At 43.5% G+C, this 25,287-nt stretch overlaps 1 protein-coding gene across 2 annotated transcripts; it reads left to right on the plus strand.

Annotated features, from left to right (window-relative positions):
* The first annotated feature begins 2,445 nt into the window (after positions 1–2,445).
* mrasa (muscle RAS oncogene homolog a) lies at positions 2,446–16,843 on the plus strand. Of its 2 annotated transcripts, XM_088606203.1 has the most exons (7): positions 2,446–2,665; positions 9,038–9,139; positions 9,283–9,489; positions 10,213–10,366; positions 11,585–11,684; positions 13,701–13,780; positions 15,561–16,843. In XM_088606203.1, the coding sequence occupies exons 3-7, from the start codon at positions 9,297–9,299 to the stop codon at positions 15,658–15,660; spliced, it is 627 nt and encodes a 208-aa protein (XP_088462329.1). In that variant the 5' UTR covers positions 2,446–2,665; positions 9,038–9,139; positions 9,283–9,296; the 3' UTR covers positions 15,661–16,843. The 2 variants fall into 2 exon arrangements, with proteins under 2 accessions (XP_088462329.1, XP_088462328.1); XM_088606202.1 differs by lacking the exon at positions 9,038–9,139 and having other exon boundaries at positions 2,449–2,665.
* Positions 16,844–25,287: the final 8,444 nt, after the last annotated feature.

Below are 25,287 nucleotides of genomic sequence, written 5' to 3' on the forward strand. Positions count from 1 at the left end.
GATCAATTGAGCAATTAATTGTGTACAATTAAGTGAACGTTAGTCGCTGAGGGCTCTCTAAGTTATATCTTAATTACCTTTTTTTAAAATAAACTGATCACAGTTCAATTGTTCCCTCTTTAGCGATCTTGAGTTCAATCTTTGGGGGGGGCAGTTGACTCACGTCCTGTCAAGCCACCTGGACTGGGGCCTTGCAGGGGCCGGGCTGGAGACCCCTGCCCTCTGCCTTACCTCAAGGACTCAGACTGGCAGGGCCACTGCCTCCCACTCGCTCCCAGTTCGACTGCGGAGCCCAGTGCGAAAGGAGATGGGCCGGAGGAACCGTTAACCGGAATATTCTCTCAGTAGGCATTTTGAAATAGGATACATTTGAATGATATGGCTGACACTGTGACGCCCGTCCATTCCCACAATGCCTCTCCCGTGCAGGAGAGGGAACGCGGAGGACTCGTGCTCTGGACAGGATCCCCGGGGATCCCGGGGCGCGCGAGATACCGTTACCCCAGAGAAAACTCGCAGTGACGCCAAGCCAGCTCCACACAGAAGTCTCCCAAGCACCGAATCGAACCCGCACCCGAGAGCTGTGAGGCAGCAGTGGTAATTGTCACCAATAATATGTTGCCGGGTAAAAATAAGCACTGGAAGGTGTTCCTCTCGAGTCCTTCAAATCCTGGCTCAAAGAGGTCTCAATGATCAATGAGCCAATAGCAGCCAGGTAGGCTTTCTCATGGTCAAGGCTAGAAAATGAACACCCTTTTGCTGCTGCCGAACTGTTTTTGTTTTCAATCAACAGCAAGAGATGCAAACTGCTCACACCTCAAGGGCCTTCTTAATCGAGTAATGGCACACTGGACTGAAACTGGTGAGAAAGGGCAACGCTCGATTCTTCACATGTGGTCGGGATCAGTTTAGGCTTCTGCCTGGTGGTTTTGGGCTAAGACACGACCACCGCGTTCCTGGTCGATGCGTTCCGGACACCTGACCGGTCCTGTGACGAGAACAGCGGGTCGTGTGGCGCTGCCGTGCGCCTCTGTGTAAGAGCAGCAGGTGCGCTGCCTGCGGGAGGCTCAGGGGTCAGTGTACCGCCACACCCGAAGCACTGCAGACTCGCCCGCAATGTGATGTCCAGGAGCCGCTCAACACAACGAACAGAAAGGATCCCCCGCTGCGCCGCCTCGCAGAGGCCGGAGCTGAGCGCAGGGCCGCTCGCCTCCACGCCGCTCAACGTGAGGTAACTCATGACCTCCAGCCAGTGACCGGCAGCGGGGTGTTACAGCCTCTCGAGATCCTCGCATAGTTCCCCCGGCCGGCAGACACAGGTGGCCGTCACCCCCGGAGGAGACTGGGTGGAGCCCGTCCGTGGCCCGGAGAGAGAGGCTGTTCGCTCGGTGGCGTGGCCGCACGGACAGCGCCTTCCCCCGGTCCTGCCTGGAGCTGCCGAGACGGGCAAGCCGGGCGCCCCGGGCAGGCGGCGGACACTTCCTCTCCGCACCCGGGGGTGCACCATCAGACGGGAATTATACGGGAATTCCTCCCCGTAGGAATGCCAGCCGGTTCAGCGGCGAGTCACAGCGTTGAGTTACGGTGATCATTGCAGGGGTTGGACATACACTGTGTGTCCCACTGTACGTGTTGCGTTTGTGAAACAGAAAATAGGGACAACCTCGTGAATTATGGGGGAACTAAAAAGCTTTTTTTTTTACACAGAGGAAATACCGAAAGATAACGGGGCGGTAGTCGGTTTATGACGATTTGTAAAACCCCCCCAACGAGCTTATTCTGTTTAGTTTTTTTATCGTTGTGGCAAACACGGGAGAAAATTCACACCCTTACGCTGCGTCCGCATGATGATCTACTCATGATTTAAAAGGGGCTCATTCCGGGTCATGACGTGACTCTACGCATCGTGTTTTTGGAAAGACCACGCTGACAGCATGCGAGCTCCCCTCAGACTGCGCTCCCGTGCGGTGTCGGACCCTGCACCCAAGAGCCCAGCCCTTACCCCTCCAGCTGCCTTGGTGACTGATGCGACCCTCTCTCCGAGCAGAGGGCTGAAATACAGGAGCTGAGGTCACACATCGCAGTTCATCTTGGGCTGCCGTTCTGGTTTGGTGTCAGTCATGGAGACACATCGGCGTTTTTAGGGAATACCTTAAGTGTAAGTTTGTGCCAGGTTTTGACACGAAGTCCTCCTTAAATCTGGACCGAGCAAGTCTTTCGCACGACGGGATAGTCCACTCTCTGCAGAAGGGGGGTACACGCTTTCCACCCGTTAAATGCGCTGTTGCCACGTTCAGAATCAAGATGACTTTAACCCTTCTGCCTTTTTAAACAAGGGTTGTTTTAAGTAAAATGGCACAACACCGCAGCGGAACGCCAGAATAGTTATTTGTCTTTGCACTGACGACGGAGTGCTCCCCTCTGAGGTAGTTCTATTTATAGTATCAGCTGTTGCAATATAAAGAATTGCTACAGTGTACATCTGACTGCGGAGAAACTGTCCCCCTCCACCCCCGACGCCGACGGGAACGGGAATGTGATTTTTCTGTCGAGAGATCTTTATAAAATACTGGACACCCGCTGTCATTCCGAGCGGAGGAGACGAGTGATGAGGTCGCCGAGTTTGGAAAGCGGCTGATATTTGCTCCTGACCCCTCGTTACTTGGTGAGTTGTGTGGGTTGTATCAGGAGATGACGGCTCTTTGAATTGGTTAGCAACTGTGACTGCTTTAATTTTTCGTGTGTGTGTGTGGGGGGGGAGAGTTCGTTTTAAGTACACATTTCCCTGCGTCTTACCGTTATGCAGATGCATAGTTGTTGCTAAACTTTACCAAACTAATGGCGTTTATTACCAGCGGAGACAGCCACACGACCCGTTGCTGAGTGGATCCGCAGGACGCGGGGGTTCGGTCTGGGAGAGCCGAGTCTGTTGCGCTCGCCGCTTCTCCGAGAAAAGAAGTGTCATTTAAATATGGCGGTACATTTGTCACAATAATCCAGAGGGTTGAATAAACGGAGTCCCTTATGTTGTTGCCATCTTGTAAGAAATGCATTATTAGCACGTTCCTTCGTTTTTTTTTCTCGCAACTCGGTGTCGGCGAGTGCATGACAATATAGCTTGACGGCCCAGCTTCACCAGTCGGAAACATGAAGTAAGCTAAACGTTTAACCGCAGTGTCTGAAATGCTGTTGTGAAAACCAGAGGCTGCAAGACCGTGAATTTACAGGCTCGTAAGACAAGATCTTGTTGACATCGAGCGGCGGTGGATGGTATCAAAACTGAAGCCCGTCTACCGCGACTTCAAGTTTAACGCCTATGTGCAGTCTTGGCAGACAGACTCCAATTGTCGTTAAATGCATCTGGCAGCGTCGGCGATTTTAAACATTTGGGATATTTATACTTTCCAATATGGTGAGTGGGTCACTCAGCAGGCGCCGCTGTGAAGAGTTACAATAACGGAGTATTGTTTTGGTAGTGTGAGTCAGTAAAAACGGATGAGGTCACCACCCCTGCCTTTAGACTTTTTAAATAATATTTTATTGACTGTGGAGACAAAAACACCACCCCGCCTGTGTATTTTCACAGCATTTGTGCATCTGAGTTGTGAAGCATCTTGGAAATTCGCTACATGGGTTAAGCTCTTTCGTTTTATCTTTTTTTAAATGATCGCAGCCGCCTTTTTTAAAAAAAAAAAGGTTTGAAGTGTAATTTGAAGTGACTGCGTATGTCTTAAGTCAGAAATATCAGATTTCAGGCTCTGACAGAAGAGTCTCGCTGTGATGGGTCTATTAAAGTATGACAGTGGCAGGCTGCTGTGAAGCTGGGATTACTCACAAGGGAAATTTTAAAACCAAAAGTTCCACGGATGTTTCTTGGGGGGGCAAAAATGACTGTTTTTAAAGGAAACCAACTGAATATTACAGCATCTTGACTTTTCAGCGGGAGCACAGCTGCGGTGGGCAGAGTCACGTTGGGTGGGAGGTCGGTGAAGGGTTGCTGCTGGGAGCATAAAGCGGGGCTTCTCTCGGACGTCTTGGCGATTTTATTATTTTGTCTTATTCGGCTGGGTTTCCCGAGGGTCAGCTTTGTCAAGCATATGGCCGCCGAGCGAAGGAGTGAATTTGAGAACGACATCCGTTTAGTGGTCTCCGTGTCTCAGATGTGTCACCTGTGCGTGTCGCCAGCTGACTGAGTGAAGACTTCACTGTGGCATCATATGTTTCCACTTAACAGCTGTAGTGCTTGCTTGTACTCTATTTCTGGGAAAACTCACTAGCCCATACATCGGGGGGGAGGGGGGAGTCATGTAGCCTCAACTGGCAAAAAATCCCAGTGCTTGCACATCCACCTGAACTCTGAACAGGATTGAATCTGCAAGTGGTGGAATTCTTCACATTTAGGCTTTGTGACTTTTTGGGAGTCACCCTGCCTTTCATACAAGCTCAGCAAGACTGCAGGTCTGAGAAGAGTTGCTTGGGCATCTCTTGGGGAAGGCAAGATTAATACCATGTATTCAAATCTAATTCTGGTTTGAGGGGAGGGGAAAATGTGGTTACTTTCTTGTATGTGCTTAAAAAAATCAGTTGCTGCCGCTTTGAATTTAAGGGGGTTTGTTTTCTCTGTGTTTCCTGGGCTGTTTGTACATTTTAGTACAGATTTCACAGCACAGTCAGATTCTCTACCCAGGTAGAGGTAGAACCATCCTTATCCCTGTAGGGGCTGTAGTTGTCTTCTGAAAACAGAATGGTCAGACTGCTACAGCCAAGGGCACACGACCTCCCACGGAGGATGACAGTGCAGTTTGTCAGAGCTCTGTTGGTATGCGTCTTTGGATTGTCATTTACTGTATTCTGCATCCCTCCTGCCCCAGTTCAGCTCCGGGAATTATTTCAGCCTGACTTTGGACTTGTGTGCCAGCTACAACTTGAGTATTTCAACATTTTTTTTTTTACTGTGTTTTTTTTTTTTTAAACTACTGCATAACTTCAGGTTTGTGTCCCTTCAGGGCTGAGTTTGTCTTCCCTGGCTGCGGGCCATGGAATGGTGCTCCCAGCCAAGTGTCCCAGCGCAGAGGAGAAGCCTGCCTTTGTGTTTCTCAGCTTGAAGCTCTCAAACACTACTAACAGCACAGGCCTGTGCGGAGCAGGAACTCTGACAGAGGTCCGAGTTAAAACCTGGACCGGCTCAGTCTCTGCGCTGGGAGGCGGTTTCTCGCCTAATCCCAGTTTTCCCCATCGCTCTCAATGGGCCGGGTGGACTGTTAGGCTGTTGCAGAGTGGCTGTCCTACTGAAATGCAATTCCCAGGAGGAAGAAATACCTTTCCTGGTCTCGGCAGCGGGGCTACCCAAAGCTGAGAAAGGAAACTGCCTGTTTCCTTCCATTGTGTGGCAGAGGAAAAGCAGCTGTCCGAGTCGGAGATCATTTCCTATTGGATTAATGGCATTGTATTTTTTATCTTTTCAAAACGAGTCCCCCTGGGCTAGCAGCTTCAGCAGAACATGGACTGACAGCAGGCTGCTTGTCTACGCGCTGTAAACGATGTGAGTCCGGTGCCAGCGCATAAATCTGCTGCTCAAACTGGCGTCTCTGCCACATGATGTCTTGGGCCAAGGTGCCTCGTGTGAAAGAATGGGCAGGGAAGGGCAGCGGGGAATGTGCAGAGGATGGGGGCTTTGTTGAAGAGGTGAGGCCTCTGCTGGGGTGGGTAATTGAGCAGAGACGATAGTACAAGCAGCTTGGTCCTCCCGGAAAAAAAAAAGAAAACAAAACAAATTTTTCAAAGGAAAAGGCCGAGCCACCTTCCAGGACAAGGAATGCCAAAGGGATGTTACCTGAGGGTGGACCCTCAAACAGCCAGACAGCTGAGAAAATGGAGGCAAGGCAGGGAGATGAGTCTCTCCCAGAATGAACTGTCACGTCAGCATGCAGAAATAAGAAAGATTTCGTGATGGGAAAGTGGTGTGGCACAGCTCCGAGAGGGAGGATTTTGTATTGGATCACCTTTAAGGAGATCTCGAGTGTCCTATAGCCTTTTTTTGGCATACCAGCATCTGTGCACAGCCTGACCCTGACTGGTCAGGCCCTCCATCACAGTGGCTGAGCAGTGGGGGGAAAGGAGCATGTTTCCGCAGAGCACGCAGCACGAACGGGCTTGTCCTTCTCCGGCCTGCCGCCCTGCCCTAGTGTCCTCTGAGCTCGAGCCCTGCGGCTTCTCACGTGGGGTCATCCACTATAATTAACACCGTTTTAACTTAAACTGGCACACGTTCAGGTAGAAACCATAATGAATAATGTGATATGTGATCTTACTAGTATGACCCAGACTTGAAATCTGGTATCCAAATGTAATTGATGAGTTATGTTTAGCTGTAAACAGTGGGGGTGAGCAGTCCGATAGTGACTGCTTCACCTGAGCTGTATCCCAGCTACATTGGTGTCTGGATTAGCTCTGGCACAGTGCTGACCAAGGACTAAGAAGGAGAGGGATCCCCTCCTTTTCCCAGTGAAGCTTATAGTTTAGCTCCACTAATCAGCTCAATGGCATGTCTCCGAAAACCTGCACACCCCCCCCCCCCCCCAGAGAGAACATACAGACTCCACACAGAGGGTACTGCGGCCCAGACTCGAACCCAGGACCCTGGAGCTCGTGCACTAGCTGCCATGACGAGGGGCTGCATGGAAGGCAAGGGCGAGAGCCGGGGAAAATAAACGGACTCTGTCGCCTGGAGAATCGCTGTAAAATCCAAAGATGCTTTATTTGTCGGTAGGACATTAACGGATTTTAGTGCTTTTGCTGGAGCAAGGCAGCCGCTCTTGATTATGTGCTTGTGTCATTGACGCATATCAATTGTGTCAATCGGTTATGAGTCACTTCACAGAAGTGACCCGGCCTTATCGAGAGATCGTTCCCAGACTCCCCGGGGAAGGCTGTGCAGGGGGTGGAGTGTAATTTACGTGAAAACGAAACTTGAGTTTGTCAGCCTCAGCTTCAGTTGTAGAGAGGTGTTAACCATTATGCACAACGAAAACCCCGGGTTTCTAGCACAGGCAGTGGGAAGACCGTGTCTTCGGAGAGGTGTCGGTATCCGTTTCTGTGCACTCTGTGTGCCTGATGCGTGGCTTCGTGCTGAAAATGGAAGAATTGCAAGTTCTTCCGCTTTTCATTTCATCCTGGTTAAAAATTCTCTTAGTTTTAACTTGTCTCGTGAGAATCTGTTTTTTCCAATTCCTTGGACAATAGGTAAGTCTTTAGAAGCCTTAAACAAGCTGAAAACTCTTTTTTTTCCCTCACTGGCCAGGACAAAGTGGGTTGAAAACTTATAAAAATCTCACTTTCCCCACAGCAAAATGAGGGTACATGTATTGCAGAAATCACTGAAATCTGTTTAAGGCAATAATTAGGAAATTTCATCCCGTGCTTGACAATGTTGCAACAGAAGAATTACTTAACATCCATTACATTTCATCATTCATTAGTGCTTGTGCTCCATTTTGGTTACCTGTCAAAATAGAAAAGCAGTGAGTTTTTAATGGTTTTCCTTACATAGCAAGACAGTCTTTCTGATGGAATGGCAGTCCTTTTATGTGACCAAATAAATGCATTTTCTTATCAACTGTTTAATACTGTACTGCTAAGTAAGTTCCCTTGCGAAATAAGAATAAAGTTTTCTGTCTTTTACAACATATATATATATATTTGAGAAGCAGCTTTCCAAATTGTAAAGGCACACAGCCTAGGTAGAAAAAATGTGCAAGGAAGCTTGCAATAAGTAGTTGTTTCTGCTTGGTAATAAGACACCATAGTTAACAGAACATTATTCTTGAGTGAAGTGAAATAAAACAACGAGGAAGAGAAGTAGGCAGGTTATACGTCTCCTTCACCAGAACCTTATCTTAACCTTGCCTTGTCGCCAGCAGTGCAGTTCTCACTTCCCCACTTACCCAGTCAGCGTGCTAGCATGTCTTGGCACTGCTGTTCATGCAGATTGAGAGGAACATGCAAACTCCACACAGAGTGTGCATCTATTCAGAATCAAACCCGGGACCTTAAGGCTGTTGTGCAGCAGCACCAACTGCCTCGCTGCCTGGAGCTTAAGAGTTAAACAATAGTTAACACTAAACTTTAAGGATATAATGTATTTTCTTAAAGTAGTTATTTCTCTTCAATTATTTGTGTTATAAAAGTACAACAGTCGTAAAGATTTTGTCTGACAACTTTCCCTCTTTGCCATGATAATTTTCTTATTCACGACCTCCAGCATTAAAGAGATTCTTTCAGATGGCAGTCTCACATGCTTTAATGAGCATAAGTGCATTATCAGCAAGCAGTGATAGTGATCATGGCCCGTATTTTCACATGGGGATTTAAACCGTTTTGCATACGATTATACAGCTGCAGTAACCTAAACATGAAGTCGTGACGCATACAAATAAACCTGCGTAGTAATATACCACGGATCATGTACAAGAAATGCCGTCTCTGCTGCTGTGTTGCTGAAGCAAGGCAGGATATTGTGTTATTTTTCAGAAACAGCCAAAGAAAAGCCACAGTTACAGAACATAGTAATCCACATGTCTAGACCAGGTTTCCTGGCAGTCCAGTGTTCTTGCTGAGGCTGGGAAAGGCTCTAATCATGGCCTCCACCAGGCCTGTGTAAGGAAACTGCTTTGCTTTTCCTCTGTGTGCGATGGGTCCAGGTGGTGCTAATGCATTAGAATTCTGAGCTGGGTTTGGGCTCAAGCCATTCAGTGCCCAACACTATGAAATGTGATGTAACTTTGTACTCGATACCCTGAGCCCACCTGCCTGGAGTCTAAATCATGCTTACTTAAGCTCACAGCACGTAATGAAATTCTTTCTTTGTGCTTATATGAATTTTTTTTTCTCATGGCTTTTTGAAGAAGGGGGCAGCTCTGAGGCAAGTCGTCTATGAAAGGATCATGGCACCCTTTAATACTGCAATGAGATACACTCGACGTCTGTCGTGAGCATTACCTCTGTACCTCTGCATTCCTGGCTGTTATTCTCTACACAGCTGGAGACTGTCTTCCAAAGGGTGGAAAGCAGTAGTCCAGTCGATGGGTTCAGTCAGTATTGGAGGCAAAAAGAGTCACTGCAGATAGCTGATTAATTGGTGGTGAGCGTCTTTTGTTCTCAGAGTGCAATGTTGCAACGTCTTCTTTCCTCGATTAACACTGAGGCAGGATGAAACACACTCTTGTCCGTTTTATCGGAACTGTGCCTGAGCATTAATGTCCTCGGATATTTTCGGTTTTCCAGGTGTAACCGTAGCCATGGCGACCAGTGCCGTTCCCAGTGACAACCTGCCAACGTACAAACTGGTCGTGGTGGGGGATGGAGGTGTGGGAAAAAGTGCTCTTACAATCCAGTTTTTCCAGAAGATCTTCGTGCCCGATTATGACCCAACTATAGAGGACTCGTACCTGAAGCACACAGAGATAGATGGGCAATGGGCAATACTTGATGGTAAGTCTAATTCTTTATGCAGTGCATCATGAAATCCCCCAAGCTTTCCTGTCTCAATTAGCAGGACAGTCGTCTTTTTTTCTTTCTTGCATATTTTATTCTCCGAACACAACAGGATATCTTCCTCATTTTAAAGTAAAAGAAATAATGACTAATCTTCGTAGATTTGTGACTCATTCAGGAAATGCAGCTGTACAGCAAGCAGAGTTTCAGGCATTGTTCAGAATATAGGATGAAAGCTGGAGCAAAAGGCTTTGGTTGATTTGGTAGGTGGAGAAGCTGTACCTTGTGTTTTGATCTTGTTTTAACAATGTTTTTATTTTCATTCTTCTGTGAACCACTAAGTACCCGAGGCTTGTGGAAGACATCCAGTGCCTGTGTCTTCCTCTTCTAACCATGTGTGCTGTTAGGCGAAGCAGTTTAATTGGTCTAAATGCACCAAGTCCAGGAGCTTTTCAAGCTATACTGTTTTGTGATTGACCAAATTTAGATATTTTGACTGATTCTTTGCATCTAAACCAAAACAATCTGGTCAATAGTTTGTTAAAAACGAGAGGTGGGAGGCTTCTCTGTCTCCTATGAAATGGAATGCAGAGGAGAAGTTTTTGTTTTGAAGACGTTGCACTTTGCGTGCGTGACTAGTCTGTGATCTCCTGCAGTGCCTCCTGGTAAGATGAGGTGTGAAAGCCCCTGACGCTCTGCCTGACTTCTCTCCCTGTGCAGTTCTGGACACAGCCGGGCAGGAGGAGTTCAGTGCAATGAGAGAACAGTACATGAGGACAGGCGATGGCTTCCTCATCGTGTTCTCCGTCACGGACAAAGCCAGCTTCGAACACGTGGACCGGTTTCACCAGCTGATTCTCAGAGTAAAAGACAGGTAGGCTTGTCTTAAGTGCGTCATGTCTCATTGGTTTCTTTCCTTACCACAGCAGGACTGCCCTGTGGCCAATAGAAAAAGGCTAATTACGATTGCTATTGCATGCCTGCAATGATTATGTGCTGGGAGGTTTCAGGGCGTTAATGGCTTAATGTTAAGAACACACAATTCTTCACAATTCACAATTCTGGATGATAGATTAACAGCAAAAATATTAATGTTTTAAAAGGTAAAACCTTATCAGTTAAAGCCTCTCACATTATTACATTATTTCTGATTTCTCGGTATGTCCATCCATATGCATTTGTATTGTTCAGTATTGGTACTGAACAGCTCTGATAACAGACATGCTAGGAGCTGCTCTGTTTAACAGACTGGGAAGGAGGTCTAAGCCTGAAGATGTGGCAGGAGTGTCTAACAGTAACAGTCTAACACTTGCCAGTTTTTTAAAATGTAGACTAAAGAGAAAATGTCTACAGGAACAACATGGGCTACAACTATCTAAATGCCAACAATTTTGTGCTTTGGGTAGCATAGACCTACATATGTCTTTGCGATCGCACACGGGCCTACAAAATGGGCTGATTTAATGATCAGCCTGATGTGTAGTTAGTCTTCAAGTGCAGGAACTCCAGGCAGATCACAGTTAGTGTGCCAGGACTTACTTTGTGAGCCCCACTGTGTGCAGGCGACCCAGTTTCTAATTCTATGCATGTTATTCACACAGTAATAATCGAGGAGTTGTCCTTTGGGGCGAAGCCTGCGACTCTCCGGGGTCATGCCCTTCCTATGTCATACAAATTAACTTGCTGATGAACTCTTGTCAGTAAATAAAATTCTTTTGCCTTTTCCACTCTGAAGTATTTCCTTCGCTGAAGGAAGGGTGTTGCCTCATGAGATACTGGCTCCTTCCTCGCTGAAATGTGTTTGAGCCCTGCAGACTACAGTCAAATACCACAGCTTTCATCCACCCCTCTTTCTGGAGATAGGAATTAATCTCCTTTTCCTGTAATACCACTGCAGAAGGCAGTACGGCTAACCGCTAAAGAGCTCCGCTGATCCAGTACGAGGCACTCCTGTGAAGAGAGTTCAGAATGATAGGCTTGAGAACATGAGCTTAAATTATAAATGTGAAAAGTATGGAATGCTTTTAATTCCCAAATCTAAAATCGTGTCGAAATATAAAATGATGCATAACTTTTGTTCGTTCTTTTTCAGAGAATCATTTCCTATGATACTGGTTGCAAATAAAGTTGACTTAGTACACTTACGGAAGGTTACGAGCGAACAGGGCAAAGAAATGGCAGCTAAATACAACGTAAGTACATAAGTGTCATGGTCTTTGTGAGTGGAGGATCAGTGATGGCCGACACCAGCAAGATCACACTTTCCTGCCCAGCACTACCGTTCCTCATTCTAGCTCCTTGGAAATCTGGAATCCTACTGCCAAAAATATGGGAAAACTCTATAGCCTGGAGAGGCAGACAGCAGACAGCTATAATGATTTTGATCTAGTTTGTACTTGTGGTTGACTGAGTGACCAGTCATGTAAGCCACGGAGAATCATATTTAGCAAAGTTAAGCAACCAGGCTTATGAAACGGTCAACTGAAAAGTTTCTGAAAGGTTTTACATTTATTGCTTTTTCTGCAATCTGAAATAGTCCTATTAAAATCCAAGGGGATACAGCACACTTACAGAGGACAAACAGTAAAATAAATACATTGGCTGGTTTGTCTCTTTTCTAGACATGCATAACTTTTTTTATAATATTAAAAAATAAGAAGTGATTTTATTTCTTAAGCCAGCAGCCATTATTTCTCTATAAATGGATGAAAAAAAACTGTGAAGTGAAAGAAGTGAGCAGGCCTCCTGATAGCCCATCTGGTCTGTTGCTTTGGGTTTCGGACCCCACGGTCTTTTTTCCAATGCCATCTGCTGCTGCTAGGAATGAGCAGAACTACATTTACAGGATTATGATGCCCCGTGTGAGCCGGTGGGAATGCAGTCCAGAAGTCTTCTTCTTTTGTGTGATTAGACATTTGACACAAAACACAGCCCACAATGCTTTCTTCTAGAATCTAGATTACAAGGATCTTCATTTTAACTTCCTGCTTTTCTGCACGCTTGCTTAAAAATGGCTGTAATTAGAGGTTATCATATTTACTTCTAATCTGAATAATTGTAATTATGAGAGTGCAAGGTTATTTTTCCAGTTGTTAGACTATGGCATCTATATAGACTCATGCTGCTGTTCCCATTGTAGTGACGTCCCTCAGCTGCCCTCCCATTGACTGATAGAATTCACCAAACCACTTAATTTTCTTCTGTTCATTAAAATTATTAGGCATAAGCTTGTTGGAAAGCAACTTTTCAACTGCTTAAAAGCGAGCAAAGTCTTTACTTGCACTCAAACATTGGAGAGAGGTTAATAGTCTTGTATGTGCTTAAATAAAAATATGACATTTTACTCTATGAATTTATTAAAATGCATTGCTATCAAGACCAATGAAGGTGAAATCTTTAAAAAAAAATTAAGTTGATGAGATTAAAATGTAACAACATGTTGGGTGCTTCTGCCTACATTCAGTGTTGTAGAGTACAATTTTCCCTAGTGACAGCAGTATAATTGAATATGTAATTCTCGTTGTCAGTCTGCTCCTGTTGTGGGGTCTGTAAGTCAGTGCTGCTGTCAGACAGGTCTGACTGTGTGATGCACAACTGCTTCATGATTAAGCCCAATTGAATCATTAGTTTTTGATTGGTACGTGACAGATTTTACAAAGCCACAATCAATAATGGAATAAAAGCCCTTTTTATTGTGAACTGTACCAATTTTTGAATGTCCGATATGAAAATAACTGTCCTCAGTGCCATTATTTATAGCTGTGAATTGCATGAAACAGCGCAAAGTAATTTACAATATCATTGGAATTCACAATTGGATGTGTCTGTTTTTACAGTATATGTATATTGGTTTCAGGCAGATGTGATCATTTTTATACAACACAAAGTTTACCCCCAAAACAGAGGAGACTGCTATATGTTTGTATATCAGAATTCATAAGTATCTTCTTTCCATCTGGACATGAATGGAGAGATCTTGAAGATATAACAGTCTATTATCATTCAGTACTCCAGAGATTTTACTTTATTTTCTAAGTAGTAATTGGCACAGCTCAGTTTGAAGTAGGTGTTAATCCCCAGAATATAATTTTTTAAAGGATATTATTTCTGAAGGTGTGAAGATCTTGAAAACAAATTGGAAGTATTTGTCTGTTAAAGATCTCCACTGCTCTGCTTCTCCCATGGTAATAGTTTGTTTTTTTCTGCAGATTCCTTACATAGAAACCAGTGCAAAAGATCCCCCCCTCAATGTTGACAAAGCTTTCCATGACCTTGTTCGGGTAATCAGGTGGGTCACTTGAAAACGTTGTACATCAGTTAGCTTCTGAGAGACCGAAAAACAAACCTCACCCTAAGGAATGTGCAAGAATTTGATGGTCTCATCTGGGTTGTTGCACTCCGCACTACTGAGAAATTGTCCGCGATCCGAGACCAAACCTCTGTAGAAAAATCGTTTACAGAACTTTTTTTGTCCAGAAACACTGGAGTGGTGGAACTAGACATGATGTTAAGCAGGTTGTTTTTGTTAGGTTATTTCAGAAACGTCTTCACTTCTAGCTCCGTCAAGGAATTTACTCATGAGGATTGTATCAATAAAACTGGACACGCCCGTGCTTCCCAGTTGTCATATGGGAATTACTTACTGGGATAAGGGCACTTCCTAGCAGGACACCAGGGAGACGGGAGGAAAAGAAAACTCCTGGACAAATTCCACACAAGCCCGGGAAGACCTTGGAAACTCCCCGCAGAACGTCCCCCTGTCCAGAGCCGAGCCCGGGTCACGAGACCGCTGAGGCAGCAGCAGCTGCCAGCTGACCCCCAGTCATTCCAGCAGATCACTGGCTCCAGTTCCATTCTTGCTGAAAGAGGCAAAGTTAGTTGTGTTCACTGGTACCTGCATAACGCCCAGGCCAGAAAGCCTATGAAGTCTTTTGGTTTCCACTGGAAAATCTAGACGAAGATTACAATCTATTTGTGTGCGTTAAATGAAGCCTGAACCATTGATAAACTCGCTGAATTACTGAAGATTCTCTGATAACGGGATTCGGAAATGGCGAAAAGGCCATTATGATGAGTTACTTGTTTCTAACACCAGGAAGAAACTAAGCAAGGATATTTCTAAATATCTGGTCCAGGTGTTTTGATCTGTATACATTTGTCCACAGCATTCTGGGGTTACAGCTGGGGTTTGTGATTGAGAGGATGCAGAGTGTAAAAGCTGCGCGTTTAGAAGCCAAGAAGCTCTCCGTGAGCTTCCTGACAGGTTTATAAACAGGATTTGTTTTTTCTTCCATTTCATTGGACTGGAAGAGTGTATTAAAAAAGGAAAAAAACAAGAAAGGAAAATAAAGAACTGGACACAACCAGATTTAAAAAGTGTACATGGTATGTTTGGGTGAATTATGAAACTGTATCTGTCCAGTGTTCTGCGTCGGCTCCTCTGACCAATCAGTGTAATCGCTCGGTCTCTGTGGCCTAAAAAAATCTTCTTCCTCCTTTAAAGATAACAGAATTGTGTTTTGTCAACTGGGAGTCCAGCTGAGTCATTGGAACAATTCATTATAGGTTACTTAATTTATAGTGAGCTTGTTGTCTATACAAAATGAATTCTGTGCTTATATACTGAGGGGAGCTTCTTATCTCCTAGCAGGAATATAATATCTCTATCAAAACGGAGTTTTATTATATTTTAGATATAAACAATAGATAGAATATAGAAGTTAGGAATTTTTAATTGTATAGTGTCCCCCCATCTTATACTATTATGTTATTTGCTTAAGAATTTCCAGAAAAAAAATATTTTAAACACATCGATATCGCATATCAAACTGAGAAGGTTACTATAAATTCACTACTGGAGAAAAATAAACTATCTGGAAATAAGTTTGAAAAGCTTGTTGTTTAATTTAGCAGCAACCTAGTGTTTCATTTGCTCATATCTTTTGAAAGTGAATCTTAATCCCTTTTTTAAAGGGGCACAGAAAAGGCTTTTAAATTCTTACAGCTGCTCTTTGACTAGACAAGCCGTTTAAAAAATGTTTTCCCTCTTTCTGCCCTTCCTCCCGCAGGCAGGAGATCCCGGAGAAGAGTCAGAAGAAGAAAAGGAAAACGAAATGGCGTGGAGATCGGACAACGGGCTCTCAGAAACTGCACTGTGCCATTTTGTGATGGACTCCTGTCCTGGCTCTGGGAAGTGTGACGTTTTAAGAGGAGGACTAAGGCAAAAGCAAAACAAGACTCTCGGCTCGTTGATCTCCCTGCAGACTGCATCCTTACCCTCCTCGAGTCATTTCTGAGGAAGGAGCACAGCCCACTGAGACGCCAAGACGGAATGAGGCACTGCTCTCTTCCTGGGTGTAGGGCGCCGGCCTTTGTAAAGTATTGAATTTGGTAAAGGAAGGCTCAGAGAGGGATACAGTGGTTCCACTGTACTTCTGTGAGAAAAACACTAAGATCCCCACTTTAAAATTCTTGTGCTTATGTGGCGGTCCCTGGGCAGCCATTTTTAAATGAAGAAAAACCCTTTCTTTAATTCGATGGAGAGACCTATTTTTTACGGACATCGGAGACTTGGTATTTTGACAAAAGAGAACGTGGTTGTTCGTGTTTGGACCAAGAACTGTGCCAAAAAACTAAACTGAAAGTGAAGGGAATAAGAATTTGGACGTCAAAATTAATTCCAGCTGCCATGAGACTCCAGACGTTGTCAAATCGTGGAAGGTGGCCAACGTGCAACCCATACATTCTAATAAAAAAAAAAACAGTTTTCTAACAAGACTTTTGTATTTTGGCATGTTGAAGATGTTCACATCTCCCCTTTTCAGTTTTGCTTGACTAACGGAGAGGGATTGTACGAACTACAATACTTGCTAAATAGCTCTACTATTTACAGTGGATTCTTAAAAAAAGAAAAGTCTTTGCACTGATGATATTCTGAGATGTGTGGATATGCTTCGAATGTCTCCATTTATCTGCAAAGTGGAAAAGAGGATGATCGTGTAAAATTGAAGGCCTGTGTGCTGTATGTCATACCCAAGCCTAACCCTTACCTCCAGTAAAGTGCAATCCCAAGTCTGCCTCTGCCTGTACACTATGTGTAGTTTACAATGACTGATGAGCAAGTACTTGATAAAGTGTAATGTGTTTTTTTTTTTAAAAACAACAAATTCTAAAAAAGAAAATATTTGTCAAGCACAGGAAAAAAAGTGCGGACAGCGATAGTGATTGTTGTGAAACCCTAAAGTGTTAAATGCGAAAGTTTGTAAAACTGTCTACGCAAGTGCAAGGTATAGTGTTGTCAAATGAAGTTGGATTGTCTCTTTTGTAACAGTAAATGAATTTTGGTAACACACCCGTTTTTGGTTTGCTCCTTTTGTACTATGTATGACAGCTGTACAGCTATGTATGTAAGATAGCTGTATGATCCACATGGGTGACTTTGAAAACTTCACTCTTGTGCAAGTCGGTAAATGATTCAAAGAGAGAAAAACAGGTATGACATAGTGCGGGGCTAATATATTCTGAAAAAATGCATAGTCTAGAATTCTTCCGTTAATTTAAACTAGTGTTTGAGGGTGTTGAAAGAATATTTGTCCAAGACATTGGACCAATGACATTTCTGTCATCAGGAATTGTGATCTATGGTATTTGACAATTAAGAGGATACAGTACATACACAGAGAGCAAAAGGACGTAGGGTATATTCATCATGGTCTCAGATTAAGAACGGAGGCTCAGATTAAGAATGTGGGGGAGTTCTGTGGACACTCATGCTCAAGACGTCTCATTTCCTGAGTTGTTCACAAGTTTGATGAATGATCAGGGTGCAGGGAGAGGCTTATTAATCTCTTCTAAAAATGAAAAGATCCCAACACACATTTCAGAGCAGTTGTACTTGGGTATTTCAATTTCTGCACTGCAGGAAGAATCCCATGCTGCCTCAATCTAAAATTATCCCATAATTGGCGGGCCAGTTACTGGCAGAAGTCAATTCTTAAGCCCCGTTCTTCGGGGCTTGGGGGTAGAGGAACTGCTTTTCGCATCATCTAGAGCTTTTCTCTAACGGCAGCTCATCCTGCTGGAAATGCGTGTTGCTATATTGCGGTTATATCATCGCACAACCAGTTCTAGTCCTACCTCCCGTAGTCATACTTTATGCTGCCATCCTGTTGATTCTTCATCAGAAAAGTGGGAGTTGGTGGCAGGCTGGAGCCTTTCCCAAAAGCACCAAGTGCGAGGTACTGTAGTACTGTACCTGTAACTGCCCCTCCCCTCCCCCATCTTTTGCAGGGCCACAAGAAAACAGCAAATTTAGCCTTTGAGAGACGGTAGGAAACCAGAGAAAACCCACACAAGCAGACGCCTCTGGCTGGAATCGAACCCAGAACCACCCCAACTGCTACCTATTCAGATACGTTCAGCTCAGCTCCGAGACTCGGCAGTAGAATAAACCAGAATCTTATCTAATTCACTGGTGGTTAGCTGACACCCACCTACACATTCACCACATGTTTTAGGTCAGCTACCCGTGCTGGCTGAGCTGCAATATTACTCTGTGTTTACAGTACACAGGGAATGCATTAAGTATGTAATTGGGTGTGTGGGAGTGACAGAGGTAGAAGACGCCAAGGCTTTTTAGCTGTAGGCTCATTCATTGCTGGCAGTGGAACCTCTTGTCCTCAGATCCCAATCCTCAGTTCAAAATATTTTTTAACTATATCGGTTGTACTCATTTCAAATGTGTCCCATTGTGAGTAAGACAAATAGTTCTGTTTTTTAACACATGGAAGATATAAAGGTATTTGTTTCTGTAAAACAAAGTCTCAGCTTTGCAAGGTCTTTTTCTGATGCCCGTTGTTTCTCCTGCACGCTTATGCTAATGTGACTTTTACCATTTGGCTAATTCTTTAGTCTCGAATTGAATGAACACAGATTGTGTAATATTGTACACGAGACACATTAAACCTGCATGTACATACTGTAGGTCAACCAGTAAATGTCGTGGACATCAAAGGTCCATCTATCCTTTATTTATCAGAAAGCTGGGGATTGCATCATCCCAGGAGGAAGAAATCTAGGACGTATATGAGAGAGAGAGTCTTTATATTTGTTTTATGTTTATGGTACAACAAAGGACCACATCCTTGACCCAGTGCTCTGCAGAGCCACACATATATAAGACAGGGACAATTTAGAGTCACCAGTGTCAGTGTCAAGACCAGCATGTGTTTGGGAGACCAAAGAAAAATGGATCACCTGTTGAAGACCCACATGGAAGTGAGGACGAACATGCAAATTCCACACATATGGCAGCCCAATGGAGAATCAGACCCAAGACACAAGACCTGCACGCAGCATGACTAACTGGTATACCACTATGCTGCACTCCAAAGCTCCATTGACAAGTATGTTGTTAATTTCAGCTGTGTGCTGCTGAACTGTATCTGCCACGAAACAGCAGGTAGTAATTAATTTGTTCGTGATGTGCAGTCTCCAACGTCTGGGCGAAGCGAAGAGTGGGGCTGTCCTGAAGTTGGGTCGCCCGTACTGGATCAGGAAATGGGATATTTGATCAGTTTCTGCTTTTGGCAGCTCCCTTCCAGTCTCCGTTCCGTATGAAAGTCGTCTGCCAGGTACGTCTACAGGACTAAACAAAATGAGAAAAACGAACCCACCATTCTAAAGGATATGGTCGGATTGTGCCAACGCTGTTGGTTAAGTTGAATCAATAGATTCTGCGCTGCAGTGTCCCGCTGTCCTGCAGGGGAGCTCCTGCTCATCTGATGTTTTGCAGAACCTGTCACCCCCCCTCCTCTCAAAGCGCACGCCTCCGACTGTACCCACTTCTCCCGGCGGCGTGGTCCATGTCCTCAGGACCGCAGGTCGGCTTTACCTGAGTGCTTTCATAGTTGGCGGCTGGCAGAATACACCAAGCTGACACCTAGATATATTCGTGGCCAGAAAAATACAAATACACAGATAAAATAGTACGAGGGGCCACTTTAAAATGAAAAACCCCAAGGGTATGAAATGAGGAAAAAAATACGTTTTTGTCCAAAAACAGGTCATTCTAGCTCCTTCTCACCCAGAGGCTGGTTTGAGGAGCGCTGCAGAACGCACGCTGGACAAGCCGTTCAGTTGACTTCCCTTTCTTAAAATACTTTTTTTTCTGAGAAGTCCCTAGGACGGTTGCTGATTTGTGTTTCAGGCAACATTCAAAGGTTTTTATGGAATAACTTACTGTAGGTAAGTCATAGGTGTTTATTTAGTTGTATCTGGAAATGTAGATGACAGGGGGATCAGCTGTTTAGAGCCACGGCAGCACCGTACTTTGTAAGCCGCTATCCACAGTAACGCTCCTTCTGCAGCTCTTGGCACTGCACTTCAGCTGCCTCCCCAGGCGTTCTGGATGAGATCCATCATGTCCCTTTTCATTCAAGCAGTTCATAGTCGCTGACTGCCTTGGAAATATTCCCTCCTGTCCGCGGGTGTAGGCACAGGGCGGAATCTGGTTGCCCTTGTCACACGTGCCACACGAGTTCAATTGTTATTGCGAATGAGGTACCAGCACTTGGCAGGATTAAACATTAAATCTTGATGTGATTTAGAGCATTTTGGGAGATAAGAGGTTGAGAAAGAGAAACAGGTTATTATTCGCAGCATAAGCTAATGTGTGGCTTGGTCCCTTGAAGCCTGTTAAATTCTTTGTGTCACATATAGATCACACTCTGTCAATACATCACATTTTTTATATACAGATATGCAACATTTATAACCCATGTCCAATGCATCTTGTTGAAAAGTATGCAGATGACTAAATACGCCACTGTAAGTTGAGCCTAAAGCACAGAACAGGTTTGTTATTAAAATGGAAATGAAGCACAGATGAAAGGTGATTTCAAAAAGTAGTTTTGCACCTGCTGCACAAATAGTTATTGGAGGCACAGAAAGTTTCTATAACTAAAATGTTCTCATTTGAAAAATGTCTATATTACACAGGAAGCCTTCATTTCTGTTCCACTCTTTCAGCTTTAAAGCTCAATTGCAGCTTTAAACATTTTCCATTCCTGTTTGATTGGGTGATCTGTGACTTGCATTAGAAAATGGTAGCTGTTGCTAAGCTGTACTCACTGCATCTATCACTGAGCATAAAATTAAGAGGATTTTTAGTAATGTGCCATTAAAAAACAGAAACAAAACAAGCCTACCACTACTTCAGCACTGTGTTTAAATGTCACACAGAGAATGTTCTTCACTGCAGCCATCAGGAAAGTCACATGCTGCTTCAGCTCAGCACCTCTCTTTCACAGGATATGAATTAATCATTCGACACTGACAGCAGTCGAGGTCTTCTTAAATGCAAAACAAGCCAGCTGTGAGCTTGAAAATACTGATTAACTTTAAATATTCCATCAACGGGAAACATCAATGAATGAGGATTTCCCATTAGCCTGGTTTGCCTAAGTAAACCACTCAGTGCTTCTACAGCAGCACCAGAACGAGGACTGGGCATGGCTGAGAATAATTGGGGAGAACTGATTTTCCTGCTCCCACTGAAATCGGAAGGATTTTCAGAGCCACATTTCAGTATGAGAGATGTAGAAATACATGGACTCATGCATTGGATCAGAATTTAAAATGAGCTGGCTAGTCAGGTAAAAAAGATGTAACCAACAGTTTCTGTATCATAAGGGGTTTCCACATGGTAAATGCTGTAGTTCATAAATAGCAAGGTACTATAAAGGCCAAAAACATTTACTGCTCTAATTGTGATAATCTAGGAGTGGCAAGCATCTACAAGGCTTTTTTTTCACAGATACGTCATTTAATCATATCTGGAAGAAAATTCAAGCCAATTTAATAAAAAGACTGGTTCAAGGGATTACTGTTCCAGCCACCAGCAAGTGCGACTGCAAAGATTGAGCAATTTGTTATACATGCAGCACAGCGCATGATGTCAGGAAACTACTCTATATAATGCACACAAGAAATGGCAAGCACCTTGTGAAAGATCTGTTGAAAGCACAAAAACAAAACCCACAAGCAAAAAAAAAATCGGCACAACTCCAACCACCATCCCTCGAGCGACAGAGCAGCGCCTCTGCTCTCAGAGCTGAACGGCCGAGCTGTGAGGGGAGGGAGTGATGGTCAGCTGGCTCACAGCCCTGCAGCAGCTGACGCCAGTCTGAAAGTGGGGGACACTGCACTTGCTGAGGACCGACTTTAACATAGCTTGCCCAGTTCCTTTCAAGAACAAACTGAGTTTTGGAATAATTGAGCTCTTCAAAATACAAAATCCTCATAAGACTGAGGATCTCACTCGACGATCTAATAAGGCTGCCAAGTTTCCAGACCATAGTAATTTTGCTGTAGTTGCTTTCCCATTTGCTATTTTTACTAGTGGTCACAATGCAGTCAAATCACACTTCCTTGTTTGCAACAATCTGTAGCAAGCATGAGAACATGCATTGCATCATGGGGAATTATTCTGTAACAGTATTAACTTATTATGTTCTTTTGTACATTTCCTTATAAATGGAAAATAGATAAAGATGAGTGAAACGTACATTGTACACATTTACTCCTGATTCTAGCAGTACTAAATTTGAAGTAAAAAACTAAAAAGAGTAGTATTATATGGTTGACCCACTAAAAGCACAAATTAATATCTCAGTTTGTAATAAATATAAAATTGCTTTTCATTATTTTGTTACTTCTGGTTTAATGAAATGCTCTCTCAATAGACAAAATATGCACATCTATTGTTGGTAGCATAAATGCAGTTTCAATAATTCTGTGTTAATAGTTTAAAAGCAGCTCTTCATTTCTACAGAGTGTGTAATTAGCACATATACATAAATTCACTGCCACCCATCCTGGAGAAACTCTGTCTTCTCTGAACAGCAGCTAGTGCTAATTTTCTTTCTATATAAATAATAGCTGTAATGAAAATGGAGGCCTTCCAGGTGGTGTTAAAACAACACAAAAGCCCATCTATCGCAAACGAATTGCATTCTCAGACAGAGCTCCACTGACAATCCCAGCACTGCACTTAGTGACAGCCGAGACAGAATGCATCATCAGCCACTGCCAAGCAACAGTCTGTGCATAACTATCACACCTTTAACACGACAGAATTGGTTTTCTGGAGGAAAAAATCATCAGCTTGGTAATTAGCATCCTTTAAGAACAAATACTTTCCAACATTCATACAGCATTATTAAGTAATACACCACCTCTTCACATGTTAAGTAATCAAGTAACATGAGAAGGCCAATCAAACTACTGTATGTATTTTAGCAAAATGTGCTTTCCGTCCCATTACGTCAAGCAGGTCTGTGAATTGACTGAATCGCCGATGCGTGAGCAAAACGTTTCATAGGAATCGGTTTCTTTGTTGATGATTTCTGGGTATCAGCATCCGTGCACCGGACTTGAATGGATCATACCAGCAGACCAGGCCCCTGGTGGACTGCTGAGCCTGCTGCTTCTCACCCCGCTGAGCACCAAATCACTACTGTGAAGTGGAGTCTTCACATTGACCTACCTGCTTGCTACCTGCTTCTGCACTTGGTCCTTGCTTTCAAAAATATCCAACCAAGAGTATTTTCTCAACAACAAGAACAGAATTTTATAGTCCATTTAGCAGTGTCTCTTCAATGTGTGTTTAAGAGATTGGGCCCTTAATTCTGACTACGCAGCCCTTAATAGGTGATTAATGTATGAACAGACACAGATACAATGAGTTATTAACCTTCCTTTTCCAGAGAACACAAGACAGGTTACAAATAAGAGATAAGAGGAGGCCATCTGGGCTCTCTAGTCTGTTTGGTAGTAGGTTATTGATCCATCCAGATGTTTCCTGAAGAAGGCCAGGGTGTCAGCTTCTACAACATGGCTGGGTAGCTTGTTCCACACTTCTACAATCATGAAAGTAAACACGTCTACTGTTCTGGGCTTTAATAAATGTACTACTAAATAGTTTATGCCTGTGTCCTCTGTTTCACGCTTTCATGTTGCCTGGTTTATTCTGAAGGAGTCTGCTCAGTTGACTTTGTCAGTGCCTTTGAGGATTCCGAAAACTTGTATCAGGCCCCCTTTCTGGTCAAGACTAAAACGTTTCATTTCCGTCAGCCTGTAAGGGTAGGACATTCTTTAAACCCATCTGGTTGGCTTTCTGTGGACTAATTCCACAGCAACAGTATTTTGAAGGAAATATCCCAGAGGTCTAGGTCCTTTCAGTGGTCTCCCCAGGACTGATTTTGGGAACCCCTAAACTTTGAATCCCAAGGTGGCAAATGTGTGCCCTTGCGCATGCTGAAGCAGCTGCCTACTTGAACTAATGTGTGCCCTTATATGCATTGTGAAGATAACAGAATTCTAATTTAATTTATTTTTTTCAAATGTTATTTAATAAAAGCAGTATTCATCTTTTTTAGAACCGCCATTTGGATACTGAGCAATTCACTCATCTCCTTAACAGAGTTTAGCTTTTAAAAAGACAACATACACTGCTTTCAGCATTTCTAAAAGACATCATAACAACAGACTTTCTAAACAAAAGAGAAGTATCAAATACATAATGTAGTACTTAATGAAATGATATAAACAGTCTTCTGTTTGTGATTTCATGCTGTGTTTCTTTCTTGCACTGGTACTGTCAAATTTGAAAAAAATATATCAATGCAGTTTTGTTCTTGAAGATTAGATTGCACACGAGATTTGCAATGAAAACATGCATCTGTCAACTCGGAAAACAAAATTCTCAAGCCCCTTGTAAACCTCAAATGTTCTGCAATCAAGGATAATATAAGGTTGCTAACTTCAGTTTCCTCCTGCGCATGTTCTGTAAAGCAATTATTCACGCTCTGTACAGCCCTGGCTTTGCTCCAGTATAAACAATTTAGCAGAACAGAGCTCTTCTCGAAGAAGGAAGTCAAGGTGTCTGGTGCTTAAGCCCTTTTGTTTGAAAGGTCGTTGTCGCATGAAAACTGTTGAATGCCCTCAGCGGGCATGAGTTAAATTACATGAAGCAAATCTACAAATGTATTGTGAAAATAGGATGAATTTTATATTTGTTACATTTTGATGCAACTGTTATACCGCGTAAGGAAACTTAAGTTGTGGGAAAACAATTTTAAATACGGCCTTTTGCAACTTAAATATTTTTTATGAGACTGCAGAAATCTTAATGTAGGTAGAATCTTCCTTCCTACGTTTAACTTGGCACGTACAGCACATCAGTTTTAATTCGGTCATCTGACACCTTCAAGGCGAATTACAGTGGTTACAAGAAAGCGGTAATGCAATGCATTTTGAATACCAAAAATAAACGGGAAAATTCAACTTTGAGACGACCTTATACAAATCCTATAAATATCAGTCGGTGTTTAAGTAGGCAAAAATATTTAAATAAAATATTTGTAGAAATATAGTAGAAAAAGTCTAAGTTGCATGGCATTTCCCAAGTGTGAAACCTCTTCAAACTACATTTAACCATCTTAGGTAACAACGCGAGCAGTGGGAATACAGTTAACACATTGAGTCCTTTAAAAAACAGGCTTTTACTGTCTTCTAACGCCCGCTAGTGGATTATGATCAAAATAACACCCCATAACTCCAAAAACGTACATGTATTTTTTATGTACTCTTTTTTACTAGTTAAAATCTAGAAATGCATTGCAGCCATGACATTTCAGCTGATGCTAGACGCTTTGTTGCTACCCGTCTTTGGGTAGCAGCAGTGGTTTGGACTCCTGACTGAGAAACAACTGGTTAAATTCAAGTTCCAGCAAT

The sequence above is a fragment of the Lepisosteus platostomus genome, chromosome 14 (genome assembly GCF_059453375.1).
Source record: "Lepisosteus platostomus isolate fLepPlt1 chromosome 14, fLepPlt1.hap1, whole genome shotgun sequence".
NCBI classification, from domain to species: Eukaryota; Metazoa; Chordata; class Actinopteri; order Semionotiformes; family Lepisosteidae; genus Lepisosteus; species Lepisosteus platostomus.

Bases quoted from the DNA above. Each gene is read 5' to 3' on its own strand.
- mrasa (XM_088606203.1), top strand. From the start codon at position 9,297: ATGGCGACCAGTGCCGTTCCCAGTGACAACCTGCCAACGTACAAACTG. The intron at 9,490-10,212 runs GTAAGTCTAATT...CTCCCTGTGCAG, and splicing joins GCAATGGGCAATACTTGATG to TTCTGGACACAGCCGGGCAG. The intron at 11,685-13,700 runs GTAAGTACATAA...TTTTTTCTGCAG, and splicing joins AAATGGCAGCTAAATACAAC to ATTCCTTACATAGAAACCAG.